Source organism: Vulpes vulpes, chromosome 7, assembly GCF_048418805.1.
Source record: "Vulpes vulpes isolate BD-2025 chromosome 7, VulVul3, whole genome shotgun sequence".
In the NCBI taxonomy this organism is placed as follows: Eukaryota; Metazoa; Chordata; class Mammalia; order Carnivora; family Canidae; genus Vulpes; species Vulpes vulpes.
The window spans coordinates 70,187,353-70,213,236 of NC_132786.1; the positions used below are offsets into that span (position 1 = coordinate 70,187,353).

The 25,884-nt window shown below is 51.6% G+C and overlaps 1 protein-coding gene across 1 annotated transcript in view; it reads left to right on the forward strand.

Annotated features, from left to right (window-relative positions):
* PLXNA4 (plexin A4) overlaps positions 1-25,884 on the forward strand; it is a 427,871-nt gene that overhangs the window by 324,422 nt on the left and 77,565 nt on the right. The window contains exons 6-10 of the mRNA XM_072764009.1: positions 8,359-8,482; positions 9,184-9,337; positions 10,602-10,701; positions 13,121-13,235; positions 23,782-23,982. Coding sequence (XP_072620110.1) covers positions 8,359-8,482; positions 9,184-9,337; positions 10,602-10,701; positions 13,121-13,235; positions 23,782-23,982 — 694 coding nt within the window. The remainder of the gene's footprint in view (positions 1-8,358; positions 8,483-9,183; positions 9,338-10,601; positions 10,702-13,120; positions 13,236-23,781; positions 23,983-25,884) is intronic.

Here is a 25,884-nt window from a genome sequence, read left to right on the forward strand (position 1 = left end):
TGCCTCCCAGAGTTAAGGACTAAGGAGAATCATTGGCCCCCATGGCTAAATGAAGAAGAGAAGGTCCCTGGATCTTCTAAGATGCTGTAAATCAGAATATAATGCTTAATATAGAGAAAGTGAGATAAGCAGGTCTTAAGTGTACACTTTGAACAATTTGGAAGGCCCAGGTAATCCACACTCCCACCAATATCTACAAAATATCTGGGACGCCAGGCTGGCTCAGTCAGTTAAGCAGCTGACTCTTGATTTCGGCTCAGATCGTGATCTCAGGGTCATGGGATCAAGCCCCACATCACATAGCATCAGGCTCCACGCTCAGGCAGGAGCCTGCTTCTCTCTTTCTCTCTCCCTCTCACCACCTCCCCCCCCCCCAGCCCGCCCCCACTGCTCGCGTGCTCACTTTCTCTCTCCCTCTCTAAAATAAATAAATAAAATATTTAAAATAAAAAGATATACAAAACATCCTTCATCCAGAAGGTTCTCTCATGTTCCTTCCCATTCTTTCCGGTGGGCCTTTCTTCCCTAGTCACTTAAGTTCAGGTCAAAGCCAGACACCACTTTTTCTAATACACTCTCCATTTTATTTTATTTTACTTTATTTTATTTTTCTATTCTATTCTATTCTATTCTATTCTATTCTATTCTATTCTATTCTAATTTTCTCCCTTTCATTTTAAATAGTTGCCAGCCAGACATTCATGTTTGGGAGAGGTGCATGAGGACATGGCTAGAAAAGGCTGAGGCAGGCATAGATAGTGCAGAAGGTGGAGGAGGACCAGAGGGAACCTGCAGATACTCCCCCTGGGGGCACCTCTGTTTGCTGAGAACGGAGCATGGTGGAAAATGCAGGGGCTTTATTGCATGTGGGAGTGCTGTGCCCCCCATAGGTCTTATCTGTACACCTTTTCACACTGGCCTTGCTCCCTCAGTGCCAGGCACTGGGCGAAGCTCAGGGGATACAAGGGGACTGCATCAGCCCTGAAGCTTCCTGAGAACCAGGACCCTCATCCGGGGAGGGGGCAGGGAGCAGGGGTTGCAGACTGTGCCAGAATCGGCACATTTGGTAAGTCCCCATCATGGGCAAACACCTGTCCTAAGTGCTGCGAGCCTGACCCTCAGGAAAACCAGGGCAAGAGAGCAGCAGGACGAGGGCTCCTTTGAGTGTTAAGGTATGTCCTTTTTCTGTCACTTTTGCCAACTTTTCCATGGTTCTAGGGAGTAGGAGGCTGAGAGCTTTGTGGGAAGAGGCCAGCAGAGGCTCTGTGCGTGTGTGAGACAGAGAGAGGGAGGGAGAGAGTGAGAGAAACAGGGAGAGAGAGGCGGAGGAGCAGGAGAGAGAGCGAGTGCATAGTTTAAGAGCAGGGCCCCTTCGAACAGGTGGCTCAGGTAGCTGAAAGGGTCCTTTCTACCAGCAAGGGCACAGGTGGGGTGCAGACTGAAAAGGCTTAAGAAATGCTCGTGTAACTGAAATGTCCCTCCAGTTGTCTCAAGGGACGGGCCTGCCAGCCCAGTCACACAGAACATCACCCCATTGTCCCCTCATGCGGCCCTTGACCCAGCCTGCGGGCTTGCTTGTTTCCAGTGGCAACAGTGATTTCAACAGGCTGGGTTTTTATTTGCGCCTGAATCTTGAGCCCATGTTCCCCGGGGCATTCACCTTGGGTCCGAGCCTACCTGTTCTGACAGCCCACCTTTGCCTGTCCTGGGCCTGGAACATGCCCTCCAACCAGCATGCTTGGCACGTCCCAAGGCCCCTCTCCATCTTCCCGCCATCAGGCCCAGGCCAAGAAGCCCATCTCCATCTCAGCAGGTAACAGGATCCCACGGCAGGCCCAGCCACATCGATTGGCCCCAGACATTACCTTTCTGAAGAAGATTGGTCAGCGTCACTCCCGGGAGGCTCATGTAACCCAAGACATCAACAGGGGAAAGATAAGATCAGCTTTTATAAAGTCTCCCCCTTGCCCCGTGGTGACCCCTCATCCTTACAGATTTCTTCTGTTGGGAGAATGCCCACCCCTGGGTGCTTGGCACAGGGTACTGTGCAGTATCCACCCCTTTTCTCTTTTGTATGGTTTCTGCCAAGATGTAGAGAGTGAAGGGAGAGGAGAGGGAGAGGGAGAGACTGCTATCCAGAGCGGAAGGGGGAGGTTGCAGCTAGGAAGCTGTCTGTGCACCGAGCCAGCCTGGGCTCAGTTTCCTCAGCTGAGAGCGGCAATGGAAAAGCCACCCTGCCGCCACACTGAAGAGGAAGGGAAAGACGTGCATGAAGCACCTTCATGGCCTTCATGGTCCCCGGAGGTCACCCTGATGGCAGTGACTGGAGGAGCTGAGGCCTTGGGCCAGACCCCAGGGCCTCCTCCATGGCCTGGCCTCTCCCTGTCCCCCCTTCCAGGACTGGCAGGCTGTGGCTGGGCGGCTGGAAGCACCCACTGCTGGGAAGTCTCCCTGCCTCGGGCGACCCCAACCAGCCACACCACGGGGGCAGCGTGCCTTAGTCGGCCCTGGCCCCTGGGAAGGTGCAAAGTCCGTCCCATAGCCACGGCTGAGCGTCCCCTTAATGAAGCACGAACAGATTCCAAAAATGCAAGTCCTTCCTTGCTGCTTCTTAGCCTCTCCCATAGCCTGGTTCTATTTTATTTTTAAGCTGTGTCGAAGGACTGCTTACTACCAACCTGCCAAGGCAGTGATCTCTCCGAGGGCCGTTTGCAGAATGCCCACGCACTCCTGGGGAATTGGTAAAATCCCTTCTGCCCAGCAAACTTTGCAGTCTACACTCTGGTCTTCCCTGAGGCTTTGCCAAGAAGTTATCAGCCCCCGGTCCCGAGGGATGAATCCCAGACTGGATACTGGTGCAGTCGAGTTTTTCCATCTGTGGCTCAGCTGATAGACAGCATGGGTTAAGGAAGCTTGTTTTCCCCTCTTAACTCCTGCCTCCCCCTCCTCCCCACACGCATGTGTAGAGCACATGCTTTCAGGACTGAAGGATATTAAGTCAACACTGTCATCAGCTCATAGGAATTAGGAAAGCCTGGGGTCCATGTGAGCGCTGTCTCTCTCTCCATCTCCTGCCCTCTGTCCCTCCTCCTCCCTCCAATCCTGCTCTTCTCTCCACCTCCTCTTTCCTAGCCTTTCCTCAACCCTTAACAGAAATAAGAGGTCTGAACAGTGCTACCTACTGGCAGAGAGAGGAGAGAAGCAGTCCCCACTTCCCCTTCCCTTGGGCAACTGCTAAATGTAAATCTCTTCTCAGCAACAGGGAAACCCCCACCCCCACCCCAGGTTCCTTTTACCACCACCTGAGGTTAGTGTTCAGGATATCATCTGTTTGAGGAGGGGGCCAAAGGAAGGCAAGGCGAGAGTCCCACCTGGCACCCCCTGGGAGTCAGGCTGTGGGCCTGATGTGACGGTAGTGAGCTAGGCCCACGTGGTTGCCGTGCAAGCCAAGCCCTCAGAGGTTCTCAGGTCTCCTCCGGACTCCTGCTCCTGCTGGTTCTATTCAGTCCTATTCCGCCCTCCCTCCTGCTTCAGCAGCTGGGACCCATGAGGGAAGCCCATATCTGCTCCTCAGGTTGGCTTTGGAGCTTTAGAGATGACAAAGGGCCATTTCATCAGCTGGTGGCCAAAGGGAAACTATAGCGGAGTCAGTGGTTTACATTTGGTTTATCCAGGAACAGCCTCAGGACTTAGGTGGAGACTGTGGTGTCAGTCACTGGGTCTAGAATCACGACACTGTGGGGCACGGCTGGTCCACGCTCTTCATGTAAGAAACTTCTTGCACATGCATCTGCCTAGAAGGGTTCCCTTCACCGTCTAGCTCACCCTCCTCCAGGCTGCGCAGCTGTGCCTGCCCATTTCCCTGGGCTTTCCTGAAGAGGGCAAGGCTAACATGATGGGCAAACCCAGTCTCTTCCCTCACCAGGGTTCCCGGATGGGGACACAGTGACCAACCAACGAGCCCCCGTTAGAATAAGCCATTTGGGGAACCCTACCCCCACTTCCAATTTTTTCCAATCTCCTGGTGTTCTAACCACAGCTCCCCACAATAGTACCCCTCAGCCCAGGCCATGGCCAACATGAGACATTAAGGATGGGCGAGAAGCAGGGTCAGCAGTGGGGATAAGTCAGGACATGTGCTGGTATCCAAGGGCTGGGGGACCCTGCTGGAGGGCCCGGGAAGGACCAGCATGCCCCACCCCACCTCCAGCCTGGAGGCTCACCCAGACCCCACTCAGAGCCCCAGTTCCAAATTGAAATTTGCTTGCCCAGTTGGCGGCCCTAGACGTTAATATTTCTATCACTGTCCTTAGGAATTAATTTCTAAAGAAATTAATCACCATGTCTTCCCTCTCCCTCACCCTCTTCCTTTCTCCGTTCCTCTCTTTTCCAATTTTCCACTTGGCTGGGAATTCTCCAGCAGCGAAAGTTCAGGCTTAGGGGAGGGCGGAGGTGGCTGCTTCATTAGAGAGGATAATCTCATTGGAACCACTGGCTTGAATAATAACCCCTCCAGGTACCAGGCCTCTGTCCCCATGGCCTTTCGACACCTCTGAACTGGGGCTGGAGGGCCCAGCTGCAGAGCAAGAGGGATGACGAAGGGTTGTAGAGAAGGTGAGCAGGGCCGGACTCCAGTTCTGGGGGCCCGAGCTTGTCTGCGCAGGGTCTACCTCCTGCTGGCCACCCGCAGGCCTGCATTGTTGGGGGCCCATGAGGGTGCTGTTTGGGCCACTGCCTGAAGACTCTGTCACCTGATGTGCACTTTTTGAGACCTGCCTGGCAAATGGATGAAGCAGGACCTTCCTCAATTTCCCACAGTGGAGTTAAAGCAAATGCTATAGGAAGGACCCAGGAAACATCTAAGCCACCACCTGCGCCGCCCCCAAAAGTCATTGCATGAGTCCTTTGCACACTTGCCAGCTCTTGCCTGGGCTAATGAGAAATCACAGCCTTAGAAGAGTAGGAGGTCATTACCCTGGCAGACCCTGTAAGAACTCAGAAGGGATCCGTCCTTCCCCCTCCATTATCCTATCACATCTAAGGTCAGTTGCCTGTGCTTTTGGACATTTGCAGCCTCCACCCTCACGGGCCCTGAGGGATAGTAGAAATGTCAAAACATCCCTGACACTGACCTTAAACTTGACTTTCCACTAAGAGAGCTGAGTAGTCAATACCCTTTGACAGCTAGTAAGAAAGCAGAGCTCCAAGCAAGCCAGACCACTCTTCCCCTCTTTCCTCCATCCTGGCCTCTGGGGCTCCCCATCCCTCATTAGGAAGAAAATTGCTAGAGCCATCTCTGTCTTTTTGTCTCTGATTTGCCCCGTGGGCCAGTCTGAAAAAAATCTGTGCTTTTGTGCCAGCTATATTTTGGAAGGCTTGCATGAAGAAGGCAGAACAGGGGTGGGATCCTAATACTGGTGGGCATTCATGGAGGGCTTATCTCCAATGAGCTATGCCCTGCTCTAAATACTTTACTTGCATAACCTCACTTAATTCTCCCATAATAACCCTATTTGGTAAATTCTATTCTGTCCCCATTTTGCAGAAGAGAAAATGGAGGCACCAAGAGGTTAAGTAATTTGCCCAAGATTACACAGTTAGGTGAGATGTTTAAAATTGTAAGCTATGGTGGCTTCCTTGGTAAGACTTAAATCTGAGGGGAGGGGATGACAAGTATTTGGTTTGGGGGCTCTCAAATTTGGGGAGCCATGGCAGGATGCAGTCACATGAACTTTGGAAGCAGCAATCCATGCAGGTAGACCTTGTCTTGAGATCCCACAGCTGAGTACCTTTGTACATCTGCAAGAGAGGGTGGAGTCCTCTCTTCTTCGTCTGTTATCTCTAGTTAGCAACTCCAGGTGATGCTTGGCCCCGACACAGGTTCATTTTTCTCCCTTCATAATTTAATCAAAGACATTTTTCAGACCTACTGATTGCTCTTGGAAATAAGGACTTCAAAGTTGGGGAGTCAGTGAATAATTTAAGCCAGCTCTCTGGGTCTGCTGTTAATGGGAGTAATAACCCTATTAATAGCGATGTCAGTGCAGACACCCTAGAAAAGTCCATAACATTAGCTTAATGGCTGGAGGTAATGAAGTCCTCACAGAGGAGCTAGCCTGGTAAATTAACTTCCAAGACTTTTAGGCAGATGCCCTTGTTGCCATGGTCTGCTAAAGCAGCCAGGGAGTGCCAGGGAGGTGACCAATCCATGTCTGACCCTTTGCTCTCGGGATTCCTAGAAGGATCCTGGAGAATTCACAAATTGAAATCATATCCAAAGCACATCCTAGTGGCAGGCAAAAGTAGCCATTCGCCTAGTGACAAACCTTGAAGGGAAATTTTGAAATCGTCTCAAGCAACAGAAAGAGAACATCAAGATGGTGGAGAAATGGCTTTAGAGTGCAGCACGGGGGTCCATCCCTCATATCTCAGTCTCGAAGATTCAGAAGGATGGTCTTGACACCACGGTGGTCAAGAGCAGAGGCTCCAGAATTCCTCTGTGTTCAAATACTGGTTCTCCCTGATTGGCTGGTGACCTTGAGCTAGTTATTTATCCACCCTTCTTGCAGTTTCCTGGTCTACAGAATGGGTTTTTCAATGGTACCTGCCTCGTGACATTGTTGAGAGACTGTGACATAAACCATAAGCCTCTAACTGAGGTGCCTAGAAGCGCTCGGTGACTAGCAGCCACGATGGGATTACTCAGAATTATGTTCTACTTTCTTGTTCCACATCCAACTTACTCTGTAGCCACCATTTTTGTCCCTGTATCTCCTCTTCTTCCTTTAGTCCACACTTTCGGTGACTTCTGACCCCTCCGCCACCTCTCCACCATTAGGCTGTCCTTCTCACCAAAGCCAAAGATGCCTTCTTTCCCTGCGGTGTTCTCTGCGTTGAGTCACCCCAAGAGTGGCCGGGCGTGTCCTGGAGCCTCTCTTCCCTCATCCTCAGCCCCACCCTTCAGCGGTCTTCTCCCTCCCCAGTATCCCCCCACCCCCCCACCCCCCGCCCTGTGTGGCCTCCACAAGACCTCCCTGGCTGTTCTGGTTCCTGCTAAACCCCTTGCCTGGTACCCCTGCCTGTCCTGCGTCAGCTCCTGACATCCTCCTTCCTCTAGACTCTTAACCAAAACAGATCAGCCCCTAAGGAATGACCTCCCTGCCATCCCAGCCAGCTCCTCCAAGCTTGTCCCTCTGAGAACCCTGCTCCCCCTTACCCCACAATAGAATCAGGAGACCACAGTTTCCAAATGACGGCAGCTCAGCGAAGGTCCCTGTGCCCGTGGCTTATCCGACTTGGATCAAAACACTGCTCCCTGAAGCTCAGACAGGTGTGGGCAGTGAACTCTCAGTGGAAGGCAAGATGTCCTGGCCTTGGCAGACAGCTTCAGTCCCTTCCCCATGTGTGACGTGCACATCTGGATGAAGGGCTGTGATTTTTACGTGCGTGTTTCAGCAGCCTCATCGGTCAGGACTGTAAGACCCCAGGTCACCCTGGATGTGGGCCACCTGTGACCCGGTAAACTTTGAATGACATAGGATGCTGAGCAATAATAGAGACCTTCCCTGGCAGTTACCGTGCGCCAGGAAACTGAGATTCCCATCCGAGGCAAGCTGGCTCCGGAGCTCGCTTTGAACTACTATACTCTGCTCCTGTGATCCTTCCTTCCCTGCCTTCCCCGCCACCTAACATTTGCCTTCTGTCTACTGGCCACGAGGTATACAGGAGATTCCAGAATAAGTCAGGCTTAGTTTCTTCTTTTGAGTTCACACTTTGTAGGAGAGGGCTGCATGTAACCCAATAGTTATCATATAATCGAAGAAGTTCTAGACTAGAAGAAACCCCAGATGCTCCGAAGGGTGGTGGTGGAGAGAGATTGCAGATGCATCATAGTTGAAGCATGTCTGGAAGGGCAGGTAGAAATTGGACAGGGGAAATGTGGAGAGAGGGTGGTCCAGAGAGCAGAACTGGCTGACCACGGCAAGAGTGTATTGTATATACAGCGAGAACAAGTCTCGGCTTGCCTAGGAGGGGAGGAGAGTCGCAGGGCTGAGAATGGGTGGGGAGGTAGGAGAGCAGGGCTTTGCAATCCTTTATGTGCACGAGGAGTATGTCAGGGGTCTTTCGGGTGATCTTAAGTGTCTGCCTTGGGCAACAAGTGATTGGGATTGCCATCTTTTTCAAAATCCGGCATGGGGTGGGGGGAGAAGGAGGGAGGAAGGGGCCAGGAAGGTCAGTCCTGGACACATTGAGTTTGGACACGTCCTGGGAGCCACGGAGAGTGCCTGACCCCTGCACCAGCCCCTCACTGGAACAAGTGGCCTTCTCCGGAGTCACTGGTCGGTCTGTCCCTCCCAGGTGCACCCGGAAGGAGCGCTGTGAGCGGTCCAGAGAGCCCCGCAGGTTTGCCTCTGAGATGAAGCAGTGCGTCCGGCTGACCGTCCATCCCAGCAACATCTCTGTGTCCCAGTACAATGTCCTGGTAAGGGCAGTGGGATCTGGGCCCAGGGACAAGACAACCCTCTCCCCACCAAAGCCCCCCAGTGCCTTTCTGGAGAGGTGGGCCACGCCTGACCAGCATAGCTGCTCGAGAGCAGCTTTGAACAATGTGTCCCTGGAGGTGGAAGAGGGGAGCATGCACACGACTATTGGGGCAGAGGCTCTCTGCATAATGGGTAGAAAAACAAGCAAATATGTGATACCAAAAATGACCGAAAGGGTGACCGAGAGAGGGAGGGTATTGGGAACTTTATTTCTGTCTGTAAGATGGATCTATGTGCAGAGGGAGAAAGGGGCAGGATGGCTCCCATGTTCATGCCCTGGGCACTTGGTGGTTGGTTTGCCATTTTTCCAAACGTGGGAACAATGGGAATGGAGCTTGACCAGCAATATCTCAGTCCTACCGACCTCTCTTTCTACAGACAAATCCCCTAAGCATTCCCATTTCCTGGAGCCAAATCCATTCACATGCAGCGAAGGTTCCTCCGCGTCTGTCTCTTCACTCCCCACCACCTTGCCTCTGGGCCTTGTGATCAGTTGGCTGTCTTCTTCTCTATGTTAATAATGCCTCCTGTTTTCTTTCTCTCTGCTCGCTTGCTCTCCCTCTATCTTCCTTTCCTATGCACACTCCCCTTCCCCATTTCACGCTCTTCTTCTCTCTCCCCTCTGTGGGGCTGCTCACAGCTGGTCCTAGAGACATACAATGTCCCGGAGCTGTCAGCCGGCGTCAACTGCACCTTTGAGGACCTGTCAGAGATGGATGGGCTGGTGGTAGGCAATCAGATCCAGTGCTACTCCCCAGCAGCCAAGGAGGTGCCCCGGATAATCACAGAGAACGGTGAGCGGTCCCCAGAGGCAAAGCTGGGTGGCATGTCCTTCCTCCTGCCTTGATGAGAGCTCGGGACAGGCATGGGGGCATAGAGGGACCACACAGGCAGGGGAGAGTCAGGGGAAGGGGGTGCTTTGGTGGGTATGATACAGAGGAAGGAGATGAAGTGCCTTTCGCTGCTCTTAGAAATGACTGTTGAAACCAGGTGAGCATCCTGGAGTCAGCGTCATCCTAGGTGAGGAGCAGCTGCAGAGGGTGGAGGGAGGGCTAGGCGGGGGCAGCCTCAGAATGTCCTGGCTGAGTTCAGAGATTGTCCTGGAGCACGAGAGGCTGGGCATGGGGGGGAGGGTAATGGGGGAAGGGAAGCTTGTCAGGAGTAGGGGTGGGGGTGCAGAGCTCCTCTGCTTACCTTACCCTGCCTGCACCGATGGGTCCCTGATCTCAGGCCATGGTCTGCCATCCCCAGCCTGCTCTGCCTTCCCAAAGCTGCATGTTCATGGCCAGCTCCACTGGGAGGAACAAGGGTGGACAGAGGCCCAGCGCTGGTGAGGGACAGGCCCAGCCTGGGCAGATTGATTCCATGTTGGCGCTCCCATTTGGGCTTGTCACATTTGTTCCAAGCTGATTGATTAATGAGACTCTCGGGGAAGGCACAGAACAAGGCTGGAAGTGGGGGCCTGGGGTCAGGGCTGTGAATTAAACATGAACTCCGCCAGCTGAGGATTCCAGGAACACCCGCCAAAATGGAGCCCTGAGCCCACCAGAGGAGGGGATGTCGGACCAGGATGTCTCCTTACCAAGATGGGGAATGAACTTAGGTGGCCACATACACGCACATGCATGCAAAACCTCTCACATGGCCCATGGCAATGTCACAGAGAGTCTACACTTTGTCCTGGTAGCTAATCAATGTGTGTGTGTGTGTGTGTGTGTGTGTGTGTGTGTGTGTGTGTGTGTAATTCTGTGAGTCTGGCATGGGCACCGTGCATGCAAGCCTGTCACAGTATGCATACAGGAGGGAAGCTGGTGAGCACATGAGGGTGGGTTCTGGGAAGGCAGTGTGGATGGAGGAATAGACCAGAAGCACCCTCTGCAGATACTCTCGGGGCTGTCCTGGGACTGAGCCCGCTGAATCAGAGTCCTGTCATCCTGTCAGAGCTGAGAGCATCCCCGGGAGAGCGGGCTCCCCTTTCCCAGCATGCATTACTCTTAGTAAGACCCTCACACGGGTCTTGACCTCCACCTTGAACTTGTGGTTGGCTCTACCCCACAGGGGACCACCATGTCGTCCAGCTACAGCTCAAGTCAAAGGAGACGGGCATGACCTTTGCCAGCACCAGCTTTGTCTTTTACAACTGCAGCGTCCACAATTCGTAAGTGGCCCCCAGCCTTGCTCAGCTCTCTGTTCCTGGGGTCAGGGTTCATCTGGAGATAGAAGATGCTAGCATTGTTTGCAAGGAGTTACCATCTAGAGGGCCTGTAAGAAGGGGAATTAGACAGGTCCCTCCTCTGGTAGCCATAGGATTCATGGGAAGGCTAGAATGAACAGAGTAAGAACCTGTAGCATGGGGATCTCCAAATCCCTAGCCCATACATCTTCTCTGGCATCAATCTGTCTAACCGATTTGGCTCCCACCATCTGTTGAGGAGGAGGGTGCCCCTCATTTGAAGAACGGAGCAGCCAGAACCCCAGGTGAGAAGAGGGGTCTGAGGAGGGAGAGAAGCCCCCATGTGTGTCCAGGCCAGGCAGGTCCAACGAGCACTGAATGCTCAGCTCTCCCCAGTCCCCTGTGGGCTGGGTCAGGACTCTGGCTGTGGAGGGCCAGAGTGGGGCAGGAAGGCACATGCTGGTGAGCTCTGGCCTGGGGGTCTCACTCTGGCTCCAGCTGTAGCCTGGCCCTGTTTGACTGAAGCAGCCACTTCCCGAGGGAAGGCACAGAAAGCAGAGTCTCGGGCTCTGGAGTCAGACCAGTTGGAAACGTAACCATTCTGTGTCCCAGTGTCCTCTGTCTGTGGGGAAATAGTAGTCCTCCTTCCAGGAATGCCACCCAAATATTTCACCACTGACATGGCCAGGCCAGTTCTGAGCAGAGCCGTGGTTGGCTGGGACACCTCTGGTTGCTGCTCCTGCATATCAACACTGTTTGGTCCATAAGACAGCTGTGAGGACTGGAAGAGCCATTACAAGCATAGCATTTAGAGCCACTATCTGGGCACTGCTCATGTTTTTGCTGTTATTATATGATTATCCCCTCTCTAAACTGATGGAGTTGGACCAGACTGAGAAGGTACTAGCCATAGAAACCTTTATCCAACCCAAACTAGGTGTGAAAGTCCAACTGACAAAACAGATGGAAGTAGGAGTCCTCTGATTGAGGGTTAGGAGGATCTGGGACCCCTCTGTCTTGGAACCCCACACATCTATCTCTTTGTCTCCAACAAAGCTCCACAGAACCCCCGGGGTTCCATAGAGCATAGTTTGAAAACCATAGGACCTGATTTCATAAAGCCCTGCTTGTTTTAAAATGCTATTCTGTTTTCTTCTCCCTATAGAACGAGCTAGTTAACCAAAGACAATCTGGGACTCTAGGCTGGTGTAAAGTTAGTCTACCCATCTGGTTATGGCAGTTATGAGTCCAGAGTATGGCAGTCTTTGGGGCTCCAAGTAAGGTGGTCAGGCCTCCCAACTAAAAACAAGTTGCTTCGATGCCAGAATTCTCTTCCTGCTCCTTGCCATGGAACTTCCCATGGCTTTACCACTTGGTGGCCTATTCCCTAATTTCCAAGCAATCCACAAAACAATTTTAAGCACCTACTGTGTACAAGAAGTGTCACTAGGCAAGAAGGGTCAACAATTAATGAGATACAAAGACTCAAGCTCTGCTTCCAGAAGTCATGGCCTTGTGGGCTGGTGGATGAACTGGTCAGTGAGTAAGTAAAATATGAAATAACAAAGCCAGTACTGTGCCAGAGACATAAACCAAGTGATTAACAGGATAAGGGCCTAGTGTGACCAACTCTCCATTGGTCAAAGAAGGAGGAGGAGATGGCCAGCTGAAGGAAGGGGAAGTCTTCTTCTGCAGGGAGGAGGACAGCATGGGGAGAACATGGCCTGTTCATGGCTGAAACAGCAAACACATGTGGAGACAGTGGGCCTGGACACTGACCAAAGGGCTCAGGCTACATGGCAAGGCATTTGGATTTTACCTTCTGGAAGATGGGAACCATTTTACTCTCTGATGGCTGAGTGTAAATGCTCATTTACACAGGATGGAGCTCTTATAAAGCTGCCTTTGTTTTTGGGGGGTAAAGTGTGGAAGTGGGATTGCCAACTGCACAGTGACCCATAGCACTGAGAGAGCATCCTCAGGACCTTCTTCTGCCAGGGTGGGTCCATGTGGGTCCTTGACAGTGAGATCCTGGAGTCGATTTGAATTAAAACTCAATTTCTTTCTTGGCACTAAATTTATGCACTCTCCAATGAGCTGCTTTCTACTCCAGACTGCATGGAGGGCACAATTCAACAAAAGAGGGCACCATCCTGTGGAGCTGGAGGTGGTTGGTTAGGCCCTTGAGGACTAAGGTTTTCACCTACCTGAGTGAGGGGGAGGAGGCCACAGATTCTGGGCATCCTGAGAACCTGGTGTAAAAAAGGGATAGACTGGCATCAGATCTGCTTTTTCTGAATGTTTGAAAGTGGTTTCTCCTACTATGAAAAAATATTTTGCTAGGCCCCTGGCTTTGGGTTCACTGAGGTCCTATGATTTGTGCCTCTTCTTCCTCTGTGCCCAGGTGCCTATCCTGCGTTGAGAGCCCATACCGATGCCACTGGTGCAAATACCGCCACGTCTGTACCCATGACCCCAAGACTTGCTCCTTCCAGGAAGGCCGAGTGAAGGTGCCGGAGGTAGGTCTGTTGAGTGCTGTTTGCTTGTGAGCATGGGGCACACACATGGCAGGCCTTCCCTCAAGAAAACAGGCAAATCCTACAGCACCTGGTTCCGCCCCAACCCTGACTCTAAAGGGACCACTTCATGAAAGCAGTAAACACGCAAAGCTCTGTGCTGGGACCAGTGGGCTCTGGGTCAGTCCTGGAGGTTCAGCTACAGGCAAAGGTACATTCCAGATCATTCCAACCATGAAGACCCTCCACGTGCCAGGTGAGTTGTAGACCAATTGCAAAAAGATGGGTGTGTGCATGAGATAGAAATAATTATAAGTACACAGCAAGACAATGTATAGACTCCTTGGCTGTCCCTTGGAGCACTGTCCACCAAGCATATCTGAGATCAAATTGGACAAGTTGAGTAACAGGGAGAAATAAGAAAGAAAGAATAGTCAACTTATCAACCAGAGTAGTAGTTCTCAAAGTGTGGCTCCCAGACCAGTGGCATCAGCATCACCTGTGAACTTAGTTAACCACTGCCCCTCAGACCAACAGTATAAGAAACTCTGGGGGTGGCCTTGGCACATGGTGATTCTATAGCACTGTCCCATTTGGGAATCACGAGAGTTGGCTTCATGGTTAAGAAGCTGCGCTTTTATTTTCTCCTAATCTTCATTCCTATCCTTTGTTGTTGTTTTGTTTCATTTTTTTGTTTCTTGAGAGAGATTGGGAGAGAGAATGCACATGGTGGGAGGGGCAGAGGGGGAGAGAGAGGGAGAATCTCAAGCAGATGCCCTGCTGAATGCAGAGCCTGATGAGGGACTCGATCTCACAACCCTGAGATCATGACCTGAGCCAAAACCAAAAGTCAGATGCTCTACTGATTGAGCCACCCAGGCGCCCCTATTCTTACCCTTGAACACTATTCATCATCATAATAGAAATACTCTATGCCTGCGTTGGTGCCTTTCTTAGGAGGTAACTTTGTGGGCAAGGACCTCAAAGAGAATGGGTATAAAAATACTTTGGAAAAGTCTGCTATGGTTCAGCCATTATGGTGCTTATGTGACTCCAACCATCAGGCCAGGAGGACTGAACAGAGTGGTTGCTTTGGGATGTGGTTATTTCGAATAGAAAGATAGATATATATAGTGGAGATATATATATATATATATATATATATATATATATAGAGAGAGAGAGAGAGAGAGAGAGAGAGAGAGGGAGGGAGAGAGAGAGTTGGTTAGACCCCACTGAATGCAGGGGCAGAGCTGCAGCCTGGCTCATGCTATCTCCATCAACACTGGACTCAGTTTCCAACATCTTCACCCCCTTCCCTAGCCTTGGGTACACCTTTCAGCCACCTTCCCATACCCACACGGGTGCCATGACCATGTGGCAAAACCCACATCTGTGAGAACAGAGAATGGTCTTGATGCAGGAACCTAAGAGCTTTTTGGGGAATAGGAAGGGAATGGTAAGAACCCATCACAGTGCCTCGTCCCCTTCTCCTAGACTTCTACCCCCGTGAGAACCCTAACTTTGGCCAAACCTTTAATGGCAGGAGGGAAGCTGTCTTGTCTCTGAGGCTGAGAGGGGAGGGTGATGTCTGTTCCACTGCCAATGCCTGCTGCATTGGGCCCTGCCAGCCCAAGGGGACATGACTGAACTCTGTCTGGCAATGAGAAAACCCAAGCTCAAAATCTCGTCTTCCCAGGCTCTGATGGCTGAGCGGGAGCTCTACAGGTAGAGAAAGGACAGAGCAATTGATTTGAGAGGTAAAGTCAAGGAATGGTGAGGTGGACACGGAGAGAGGCTGATCTGACTGAGTGGGGGAATGTGAGGAGCAAGCACAAGAGAGAAACAAAGAGAAGAAAGAAGATGTTGTGGAAGTCCCTAGACATAAAGCCCTCTCCCTCTACAGTGAGGCCTGTCCTTGGCTAGACATGGCTGCTGTGTATCATCATCAATAAAAGAGACCCAGACATAGATTGACCCTTTATGGGGAAAAGGAGGAAAGAGATTGGCGTGTTGGCTTTGAAAAGGAAATGCGAAGCTAATGTATGCGTCGACTCTGTTCTCTTTTAAGACAAAATGGATCTAAAGCTCGTAGGACAGATGTGGGTTTGACAGCAAGGGGCGCTCCACCGGCATGTAAACCCTGATAAAAGGCTGTCCAGTCTCCTCAGCCCTGAGCCTTTATCCTGGGGCATGCGGCCAGGAGAAGGCCTGCTTCACCCCCGAAGACCAGGGGCTGGGGGCCCGGGAAGAAACCTCTTACTTTGTTCAGGAAGCTGCAAGTTACTTGATGGGAGCAGAAGCAAAGAGGTTTTCAGCCTCTCTCCGGCTTTCCAGGCTGGCGTATCTGGCACAGGTTTCATGTGTGGAGAGGCCCAAGGATAAAATAGATGAAAGTAGAAACAATTGAGCTATCTGGTGGATTTCAAAGGCCCCTAATCATTTAATTACCTTGAAGGAGGTTTTCAAATTTCTGCTTTTTCTTTCCTGTTTGCTCCTCTTGTCCCAAGTCTCTTTCTTTCAAATACATAAAAGAGGCTTGCATCTGCCACTCAGAAGGAGGGGGGAAGAAAACTAGAGGAGAATAAAACAAGAGCCCACCGTGTTTCCCAGTGTGGTTCAGGGATTCCTGTAGAAGAACAATGTCTTTGAGTGCCTGGGTTGCCAGCCAGACACAGCGCCCCACCTACTCCTGACACTGGCAGAGGCTGCCAGCGAGTCACAGCACCTCAGATCTGATGCCGGGGCTCCCAAGAAAGGAAGAGGCCTGGAAAAACGTGGCCAGTGGAAGGTGGTGCTGAGCTAACCCATATGATGGCCACCCTCAGACACTTTCCATTTCACCCAAGCTGCGTTATGGTGAGCCTAGCAGGCCATTACAGCAAGAAGCTCCCAGGGACCTTGGAATCGCTATGCCTCCCTCCCTCATCACATCATAGGATGGAAGTACTTTTCACTCCTCTTTTGCCTGGATGTTTATTTATTCTAAGAAAAGCAAGCTCTAAGCCTGTGTTTCTGGCCCAGTGTTGGAGGCTGCCTTTTACCCAGCTCAATACTAGGGCCATTTTGAGTATAATGAATGTAGAGGAGAAGCCAGAGTTGACCGCTTCATGATGGTCATTGTGGCAACATCTTCCTGGGGAATGTACCAAAAGGAAAAGAAGTCATCAATATTTGTGGATTCTTGACTCATCCAGCCATTTGGGGTCATACAAGGAGGTCATTGTGCTCAGAGCTTTAAAGAAAACCCCTGGCTGCTCTTGGAAATAAGGTGACTTTTTATTTTATGTCGTTGTTCTGTTTTCTCTCTTTTTGTTTGTGCAGCAGGGGTTCCTGCAGTGGGATAAGGGATAAACCAAGAAAATTATGCATTTGAAAGGTGATTTTATAGAAGCCCCCAGACACAAGGGTCCCCTCTCCCTGCCAAGAAGAGAGCTTATTCGTAGCACGGTACTCAAAGCTTGGCACGGGTCACCTTCCGTCCTGCACTACCCAGTCCCTGAGCATTTCCCATATGCAGAGCATTGCGAGAGGTTTCAGGGTGTGGGAGCAGTCTGTAGTCTGCAGGTAGAGATGGGTAAAATGGGACTGCTGGTCTACATGACCTCTAATATTCTTGAATTGTAAGTAGAAAGAAGCTGGAAAGTGCCAAGGAGCAGTCCATGCCTAAGAAGTGGTCTTAGAGGGTGAATGCTCAAGTCCAGGCTGTGGTCTCCCTGTCCTACTTCCAGGGTGACTGCCACTCAGCCTCAGAGCCTGCAGCTTCCCTGGACCCATCCCCATAGGATGAAAGGGGACCCCGGGCCCAGAGATTCTTCTGGAATCCCCAGGCTTTCATTTCTTTTCAACTTTGAGTGTGGGGAGGCAGACAGCATCCTTTTGTTAGTCAAGAGAGAGACTGCCAGGTGGCTCTTCATTGCCCCAGCACCATCATGTATCCCCAGGAAGGCTTTCATCCCTGCGTCTTCCAGTTTCAACACCGGCTTTGTTGACTATCACCAGGGATGTTGGATTACCTCTGGTTTTTTTTCCTCCCAGAACAAAGAATGCATTCAGGTGAAGTTATTGGTCTGGAACAGAGAAGTGGTCGATCATTGTTGTTATTATATTAATGGCAAGTACTCTAGCATAATTACAATTCTCAGAAATAGAATGCCCAATAAACATATGTTGTTTGTAGTAACTATATTCCAGTTACAAAGAATGATTTTGTTTCACTAATGAATGGCATTGTGATAACAAAGCCTGGGTCTTTGGATCAGATGCCAGATCCCAGGTACCTAAAAGAAAAGAGAGAGGAAGGAGAGGAAGGCTGACATGGAGTGAGTCTTCCTGCACTTGCCCCATTCTCCCAGAGTCAGGAGAGACTGCTTGCATCCCAGTGGAACAGCCTTCCCCGGAGGCAGCTGTTAACTGGGCCCACCTCTTCCAGCTGGGCAGGACCTCGGGTTCCCCAGTGGTTTTGACCCAAGCCCCCATCAGGCCCGCACACGTAATAACGGTGCTCCATAAAGAACAAAGGTGGACGTCCATGGACAAGCAAATCCACTGACAAGAATTTATCCTCCTTTTACTGTTATGTTTCATCTAAACTGAAAAGCTAAGTCAGCTACTGAAGCTGTTCCCTGGGCATCAGGCCAGATGGGCTTTACTAGGAAGGCCCACAGTGCACAGGCTCAGAAGAGAAAGTTCCTGCAGGCCCTCTCTTCTGGAAGTTCAAACAGCACTTACTCCAGAGAGCACATGTAGGATCATAAGAGGCAAGATGCATTCTACTTGATTTCCAAAGCAGTGCTAGAAATGTTCTAACAGTCCCTACCACCTGGGCTAGAAACCTGTAGATGGGATGGGTATCCTAAAATCTGCCAGCCCCATCCTCAGTCCTCTCCAAGAATGAAGAGCTGGCAAAGTGAGTGGGGTCCTAGGCCCTGGGCCTCTACTTGCCCCTTGTGCTCAGACAGGGCAGGCCAAGGGCATTTACCCACCACCGGACTCAGGAGGGAAATGGGGTCAGCCACCTTGTCAGTGATTCTGGCAAGAGGAGCCATTCCTGGGGCCCAGCCCCAGGGAGCAAAACCACTCTCACCATGCCCTTCACCACCTTTGAGAAAACAAAGCCAAACCCAGCTAAAGAACTCACTTCCAATCCGTGCACCGCCACCACTCCAGGTATTGCATTCCTGGGCTGCCATTTCTCCAGACAATTGCACTTTCCATCAATCTCGGCTACCCCAACCCCCCCTTGAGGTTATGGGTATTTCCTTTCTGTATTATTACTTTGCTCTCTCCATAAACCAGCCCATCGTAGATCACACTAATGGCATTATAAACTTGGGGAACAGCAAGAAAATATATGGTGCGTTACATTTTTGTATTGGGCACTGTGGGTCTGAGAAGGTGAGTGTAAATTTGGGGCGTTGGTTTGGGCTAGCTTCTTTGGAATTGATGGGGGCTGAGGTGACATTAGTGGCAAGCTGTGCCCCTGCAGATCACTTATTCCTTAGCTGCCCCTCAGCCCCTGCCCCACAGCCCCCCAGAGCGTCACATTTCCCCAATCTTGCTGTAACAACTGGGAGAATTAGAGCCCTCATCTAGTACACACACGGGGGGCTGTAAATCCACAGGCCTACCACCCCCCTCCCCAGGCAGCACCAGCCCTAAGGGCGGTGTTTTCTCTCTCAGCTCAGCAGCATGCTTTTTGTCCTTGTTCAATTATTTAAATATGCAATGAAACCTCTGTATAAAGCAGCCACTGACATGCTGGACACGGTGGATGGAAAAGCTTTCATACGTTGGCTTGCTCCTTCTGCTCCCCACAATTAGTGGGACCATCTTTCCTTCTGTGTGCATTTCAGTGAAAACCAGAATGTGCGTGGGGCCGGACGGTGGACCTGGAGCCCACATGAGCCACCTTCCAAAAGCCAAGACATTAAAGGTTTCCTTGCACCTGAAACCACTGCCACTCTCATCCCTCAGTTCTTCCAACTGCAAAATGTAGCCGCAGGCAAAACATCCTCCAAGGGAATCTGATCCTGAATGTTTGCATTTGCCTCCAAATAATCTTATGAAATGAGGTTGCTTACCACCTTGGAGAACTGGCTGTTTCCAATGAGAGCTCAGAGAAATCCCTTCCTTGAGAAAATGAAGAGTATTATGTTTTTGAGGAATTCTGTATGGAGGTTAGATGATCATCTGGGGACACAAGTCAGTAAGATGACCAGGTGAAAATACTTTGTCCATTGTCATTGTGGGAACTGAATGAAGTAACTGGTGTCCTTAGTTCCTTTATTGTGAACGTGGGGGTGATCACATGTGTTGAGCTGTGAAACGAGATAGCAAATGGGAAAGCACGTGGAAGGTAATGGAGGTGGTGGGATGTGCCCTGGATGGACTCCCTGAAGCCCCTGTGCCATGTTAACTAAAATCATAACAGCATCACACACTGCCTGCCAGAGCCATACCGCCTGCACGACTGGACCAGATTGCAGTGTGTCAGTCATTAAAAGATTACACTTCCCTAGCGGTAGGTAAAGGGCCATTTCCAGAAGGGACACCCCCACCACCACCAGCCGCTCCAGTGTTCGTTCAGTTGGTCAATATTTTGAATGCCACACTTGAAACTAGTTGAGTAGGCACTTTTACCCCATTCTAGAGATGGGAAAACTGAGCTTTAGAAAGGCTATATAATGATGTGTCCCAGATCATCTATTGGGTTAATAATAGGACTAGGACCATACAATCCATTGAATCCGAAGCAGCCTCTTCGTTCCATGGCGGAGGAGATGCAGACAGTTTGAGGGACTTGCCCAAAGCCCCATGACTGTGGCAGAGTCCCCGTCTCAGAGCCTATAGAACATGCTGTAGCAAGATGTCCCTCCCAGAAGAGGGGGCCGCTGTTAGAAGAGCAGTGGACAGACCTGGGGCCTCTGTACCCATCTCCCTGTGTTTGGGGCACTTGGAGCTATTGAAATTGTTAAGTGCAGAAGCCTAGAAGGGGTGGGAAAAGCTGGACAGTTTATGGGACACCCTCCAACCCCACCAAAAGCCCTTTGGAGGAAGAGTTTTTAACCCCCATTTAGAGTTAAGCTAAGCCATGATTAGAGCCCTTTCAAGGCTCTGAAATGAGCAGGAGGAAAATAGCCTGGTGTTCAGAGTTCAGAGACTCCCCAATCAGGTTCTTTCTAGTTAAGGATGCTGAGAGGTGATTGTCTGAGCCCCAGGCCATGGTGGAAGGACTTGGAAGTGAGGTCTTCCGACACGAGTCCTAGAGAAACAGGGAGGTTTCTCTGCAACCTCCCATGAGCATCAGACATAGTGGTGGTTTTATACCTGGAATCTCCGTGTGAGGCAGGTCAGGATCTGAGGCCCTGGGGTGGGAGGAGGGAGCAGTGTGGTGGCCACGGTCCCTTCATGCCTTGCCACCTAGGGAAAAATTGCCATTTTACATTTCAATTAGGAGGGACACTGGGGTCAATCATCAGTGCCACCAGAGGAAAATGGGCCTGGCCCAGCCCTGGGCCTCTCCAATTATTATTAATGAACTTACTCTCAGACCTGCCAACCTTTTTATATGCAAACTAGGTCTTATGGGGCCACTGGCAATCAGGACTCATTAAAGAACACGAGCCAAGCCTCTCTGAGAATCTTATGGGGGAACAGGGGCTTGTGTGTCTGCCCACATCCTAGACTAGAAGCAGCCCAGCCCCAGAAAGGTCCCAGAGCCCACAGGATGGTGTGGCAGCTCAGCAGTCCTGCAGAGCTCAGGGAGATCCTCCCAGACCCACCAGGCCACCCTGAGGTGGTCCCAGCCCACCAGCCGGAAGTTGCCTCTTTCATTAAGAGGATGAAAGATGGTGGGTTGGCATTCAACTTCTTCAGCTACCAGTCTGCGGTTACTGGGCCATTACATTTCCTCTCCCTGCCTCAATGTCTCCTTTGCAAAGTAGAAGGGATCCAATAGGTTGGTCCAGAGAACTTCCCAGATTCCAGACACCTCCTGAGCATTGTTCATGGGCAGTATCATTTTGCCGTAAGAGCTGGAAGCAGGAGATCCAGGACTTCTAGTACTCCGAATGCAACCAGAGACCCGGCTCCCCTAGGCAGACATTGGATGGAGCGGGAGGGCCAGTCAGGCTTGTGCATGGGGAGGGAGAGGAGAGCTGCCCAGGGCTGCAGGCAAGGAAAGAGTGCAGGTGGACCATCAGGCTTGAGACTCCCTGCTTTTCGTAGATCTTCTCTCTTGCTTCTCCAGCTTCACACCCCTCCTGCTCCAGTCTTGAGTGTCACCCTAGTCACTAAATCGTTCTTGTCTTCTCTGTGTCCTGTCTTTCTCATCTTGCTAGGGCCAGGGGGGCTGAGGTAGCAGCCAAAATGGGGGCACAAGATGCAGCTGCTAAGACTCTGCATGTGCGACCCAAGGCTCTGGAGACTTGTGCACTTTAGAGTCTCAGGGCCAAGTACTGGGTTCAGTGCTCTGATCCTTCTCCCCTCCTTGTTGCTCCTCTGTGTTTTCATTTATTTTTAATTGTGGAAAAATCCACACATGAACCTTAACCTTACCATCTTAGCCAGTTTTAAGCGCAGTTCGGTGGCGTTAAGTACATTCACACCATTGTACGACCATACCGCCATCCATCTCCAGAACTTTGTCGTCTGCCCCAAAACCAGAATCCCGTCCTCATTAAACACTAAGTCCCTATTTCCTCTCCCCCAGGAACCCCCATCCTATCTCCATAAATGTGATTATTCTAGGTGTTTCGTATGAGTGCTTTATTGTGATTGGCTTATTTCACTTGGTAGAACGTTTTCAAGATTCATACTTGTTGTAAGGTGTGTTAAAATTTCCTTCCTTTTAAGATGGAATCATATTCCATTGTAAGTATATATCACATGTGGTTTATCCATTCGTCCACTGATGGACACTTGGGTGGCTTCCACTTTTTGGCTGTTGTGAATAACATTGCTGTGAATGTGAGTGAACAAGTATCTGTTCTAGTCTCTGCTTTCAATTCTTTTGGGTATATATCCAGAAGTGGGATTGCTGGATCTGCCTCTCCTCTCTTAGCTGCTTTGCAGAATAAAGCTACATGCAGCCTGAAGGAGGGAAGGGATTAGTTTAATGGGCCCAGGGCTCTTGCTCCCCTATGGCAAGACTCCACAGTAATCAGGAAGGACAGAGGTGAGAGCACCCCAAATCATAGAACCAGAACTGGTAAGAGCCGAGTGGGTCCTTGGATTCCATCTGATGGACAGATAAGGAAGTTGAGTCTTCAAGTAGGCATATGATGAGTTCAGGGTTCCATAGCTTGTCAGGAGCTCAGCAGGCATGAGAGTGTGGGTCTTCTCCCTCCCGGGTTTCCACGACAGAAGGGGCTCGTGTTTGCCTTCAGACCCAGGAGGGGCAGCTGCCAGTTGCTTGATTGCCTAAGACCCTCCAGTCTGCCATCCCCCTGCACCCTCTCCACTTTCCCCTGTCAGGGAGGAGTCCTAGGGTTATAGGCCAGCAGCCTCAGCCAAAAGCAGCATCCCCAGGAAGGATGTATGTGCCGTGCCTGAGATGGCCAACCTGCCCAGAAGTCATCTGTCCCAGCATGCCTCAAACAGCACCATAACAGGAGTAGTCTGGGAGATGGGGGACCTGACTGACATGGGGGATCCAGGCCCTCCCTGTGTCTCAGAAAGCCTCACTTCTTCCCATGCCCAGTCAGGCCCCGCATTACTGACTCTCTTCCACCCAGGTCCTCAGAGCTCAGCTCCGTGGTAGGTCCCACCTCTGGACAGAGAGCAGAGCACCCTCACTCTGTATTTGGCCCCATTTCCCCCCCAGCCCTTCATGGACAGAGTTTACCATCTCAGGGGAAAGGGCCTAGTCATTTCCTCCATCCCCCAAGGCTCTCTGGGCCCCATTCAGTTTGAGGGATGAGTATGCTCATTGTAAGCATCCAAGAGGTTCTCCGTGTACCTGCTCAGAGGGGCATTTCTTTGGGGTCAGGCCAGCCGCGGAGTGTAGTCAGAAGCTTCTGGATTCTAAAAGGTCTCTGGGACTCATATCTGAACATTCCCAATTGCCAAATCTCAGCCATGTATGGAAGACCCTCCAGGGCCCTCCTGCTGTGGTCCAGACTCCCATTCTAGAGCTAGGGCCCAGGGCTCACTGTACAGAAGCTCTGGTGGGTCTCTCTGTCCCAACTCCTGGCAGCCTAGGTCTGAAGCACAGGGGTCATCGGCCCAAAGTGGGACATGGGACGCCCAGCAGCAGAGTCTGTCTCTGCTAGGGTGGGAGGGATCCTGAGAGGGGGCAATCAGGAGTTCAGAGTCTGGAATGTATTAAAATGGAACCTGAAGAAGGCGGGGGGAGAACCTCAGTGAGGAGTGGCCTCCAGACAGTGACTGGGACCTGGGATTTCTCGGACCTATTCCCTCCCACATAGAGGCTGGGGATGGGGCAGCAGTGTCTAGAACCTTCTGTGGGTATGTCCGAGGGAAGGTGGAGCAGGGCAAAGATCTGGGCTGTCTCTGGAGAAGCTCCTGCACCTGCTGTCTGTTCCAGGACTGTCCCCAGCTGCTGCGAGTGGACAAGATCCTGGTGCCCGTGGAAGTGATTAAGCCCATCACTCTGAAGGCCAAGAACCTTCCGCAGCCACAGTCCGGGCAGCGCGGCTACGAATGTGTTCTCAGCATCCAGGGCAACGAGCAGAGGGTGCCCGCCCTGCGCTTCAACAGCTCGAGCGTGCAGTGCCAGAACACGTCTGTGAGTGCCCGTGGCCCTGCCTCCCCCAGGCTGCCTGAGTCCCCCGCTCCGCCCCATCACTGTTCTTTTCGAGAGCCCCGTCAGCTGGACTCTGCAGGTTTCCCCCAAACACCCACAGCACAGACCAACTCTCTGCCTCACTGCTTCCTCCAACCCCGCTTGCCCGGCACAGTGCTGGGCTCTGAGGTCACCGCGTGTCTGCCCAAGGCAGGGGCCGCAGTGGCAGGAGCTTTGGGACCAGCCATGGGACTGCTGTTTGTGGCCAGAGGTATTTGCAGGGTGTGTTAGGCTCCAGGAACACCCGTGTCCGTCCCCCTTCCTGAGACGAGCTCTGGAGTCCCTGGGCCCTGCGCTCCTACCAGGGCTGCCCTGAGGGCCTTGTCGGGGCCCGCAAAGGCCCACTGCTACCTTTACACCTGCACAGAGGCCGCTCCCAGCACAGAAGCCTTCTGAGACCAAACACCTGCAAAGGGAGCAGTGGAACAGGGTGGAGCTAGCTCAGGTCAGCACAAACCTGCCCGATGTTTAGAAAATCCACATTAGGTCCATGCCCGACCATGACAGGCCAGCAGGCCCCGCTGCCGATGGCCTTCGCCTGATTCCTGGGTACCTCGCAGTGTGCCCTGACTATTCCTGTCCCGCTGCTCCTCTCCGGACCTTGAGGTCTTCCCAAACACTGCTCTGCTCTCTCTCATTCCCTTTCTCCACACCCAGATGCTCAAAGCTCATGAGGCTTTTAGACTCATAGTATTTTCAAGCTGTAGGAAACCCTAATAGTATTTCTCACTGAGCAAATGAGAAACTGAAGGCCCAGAAGCAGGGGCAGGTCTAGGTTTGTGGGCTGAGAGAGATCTGATCTGGGGGACCTTCTTTTAAGAATAAAATGTAATAAACACAAAATTAAATATATAGGCAGGCCTGAGAAGGGGCTGAAGGTCCACACACCTCAGGGTAACTCACACCTGACCAGAAAAAAGCAGTATGTCTAAGGTCACACAGCTAGCGGGGGGCAGGGCTGGGTCTGGATTCAGGTCCCCTCCTATGTCACACTGCCTTCCGTTCATCCTTCCCATTGCTGCTGGGTACTTATATACGGTGACTGTGTTTGGGATGCGATGTAGGGGCAGGGAAGTCCTGGACAAAGCGGCTCATGGGAGCACCTCACTCTCCCTGCAGGAAAAAGTCTGGGGGTAAATGGAGCTCAGAGAGGCCCACATGCTTGCCCAAGGTCACTCAGCATTACAGGGATGGAACTGACAACCGTGGCCCAACCTCTGAAATCCCAGATGTGTCCCCACAGCTCTCGTGTGCACATCCCCCTCCTGTCCCAGCAGCCAAGGATCCTGGCAGATTTCTGCAGCATTCTGGATTAAACCTGCAAGCAAATGGAATATTAAACACCTCCTGTTTTCTCATAAATCCTGAGGCCAACCAGAGTGGCCCCAAGGGTTTGGCTCTAGTGATTCTCCCCCAAATAAGTGAGTTCCTGCAGGAAGAAAAAAGTCTGAGCCCCATATGTGAGTCAGTGGAGGGCAGATAGGGGTTTAGACCACAGAGAAAAGTCTACTTGGTCAGAGACACTGCCCCAGGGAACCTGGTCTCAGAGGTGGCAGGAGGGGCTCTGACGACTGAGACCTTGTTTTCCCAGACACTACAAGACTCGGCCTCACCAACCCAGGGCTTCATCTGGCTCCGTTAAATAGACAAGAGCACCCATATAGCAGCCTGAGTTCATCCTACAAACTTCGTGGTCAGAACTCAGTACCTTGGGACCCACTGCCTTTCTATCCTGCCTACTGGCTTCAGCACTCCTGAGCAAGGCCTGACTCCCTGAATGAGCCCACTAGCGGTCACATTGTCCTGACCGAGGGGGGCAAAGTCGGAGCCTCCGGGGAACAAAGG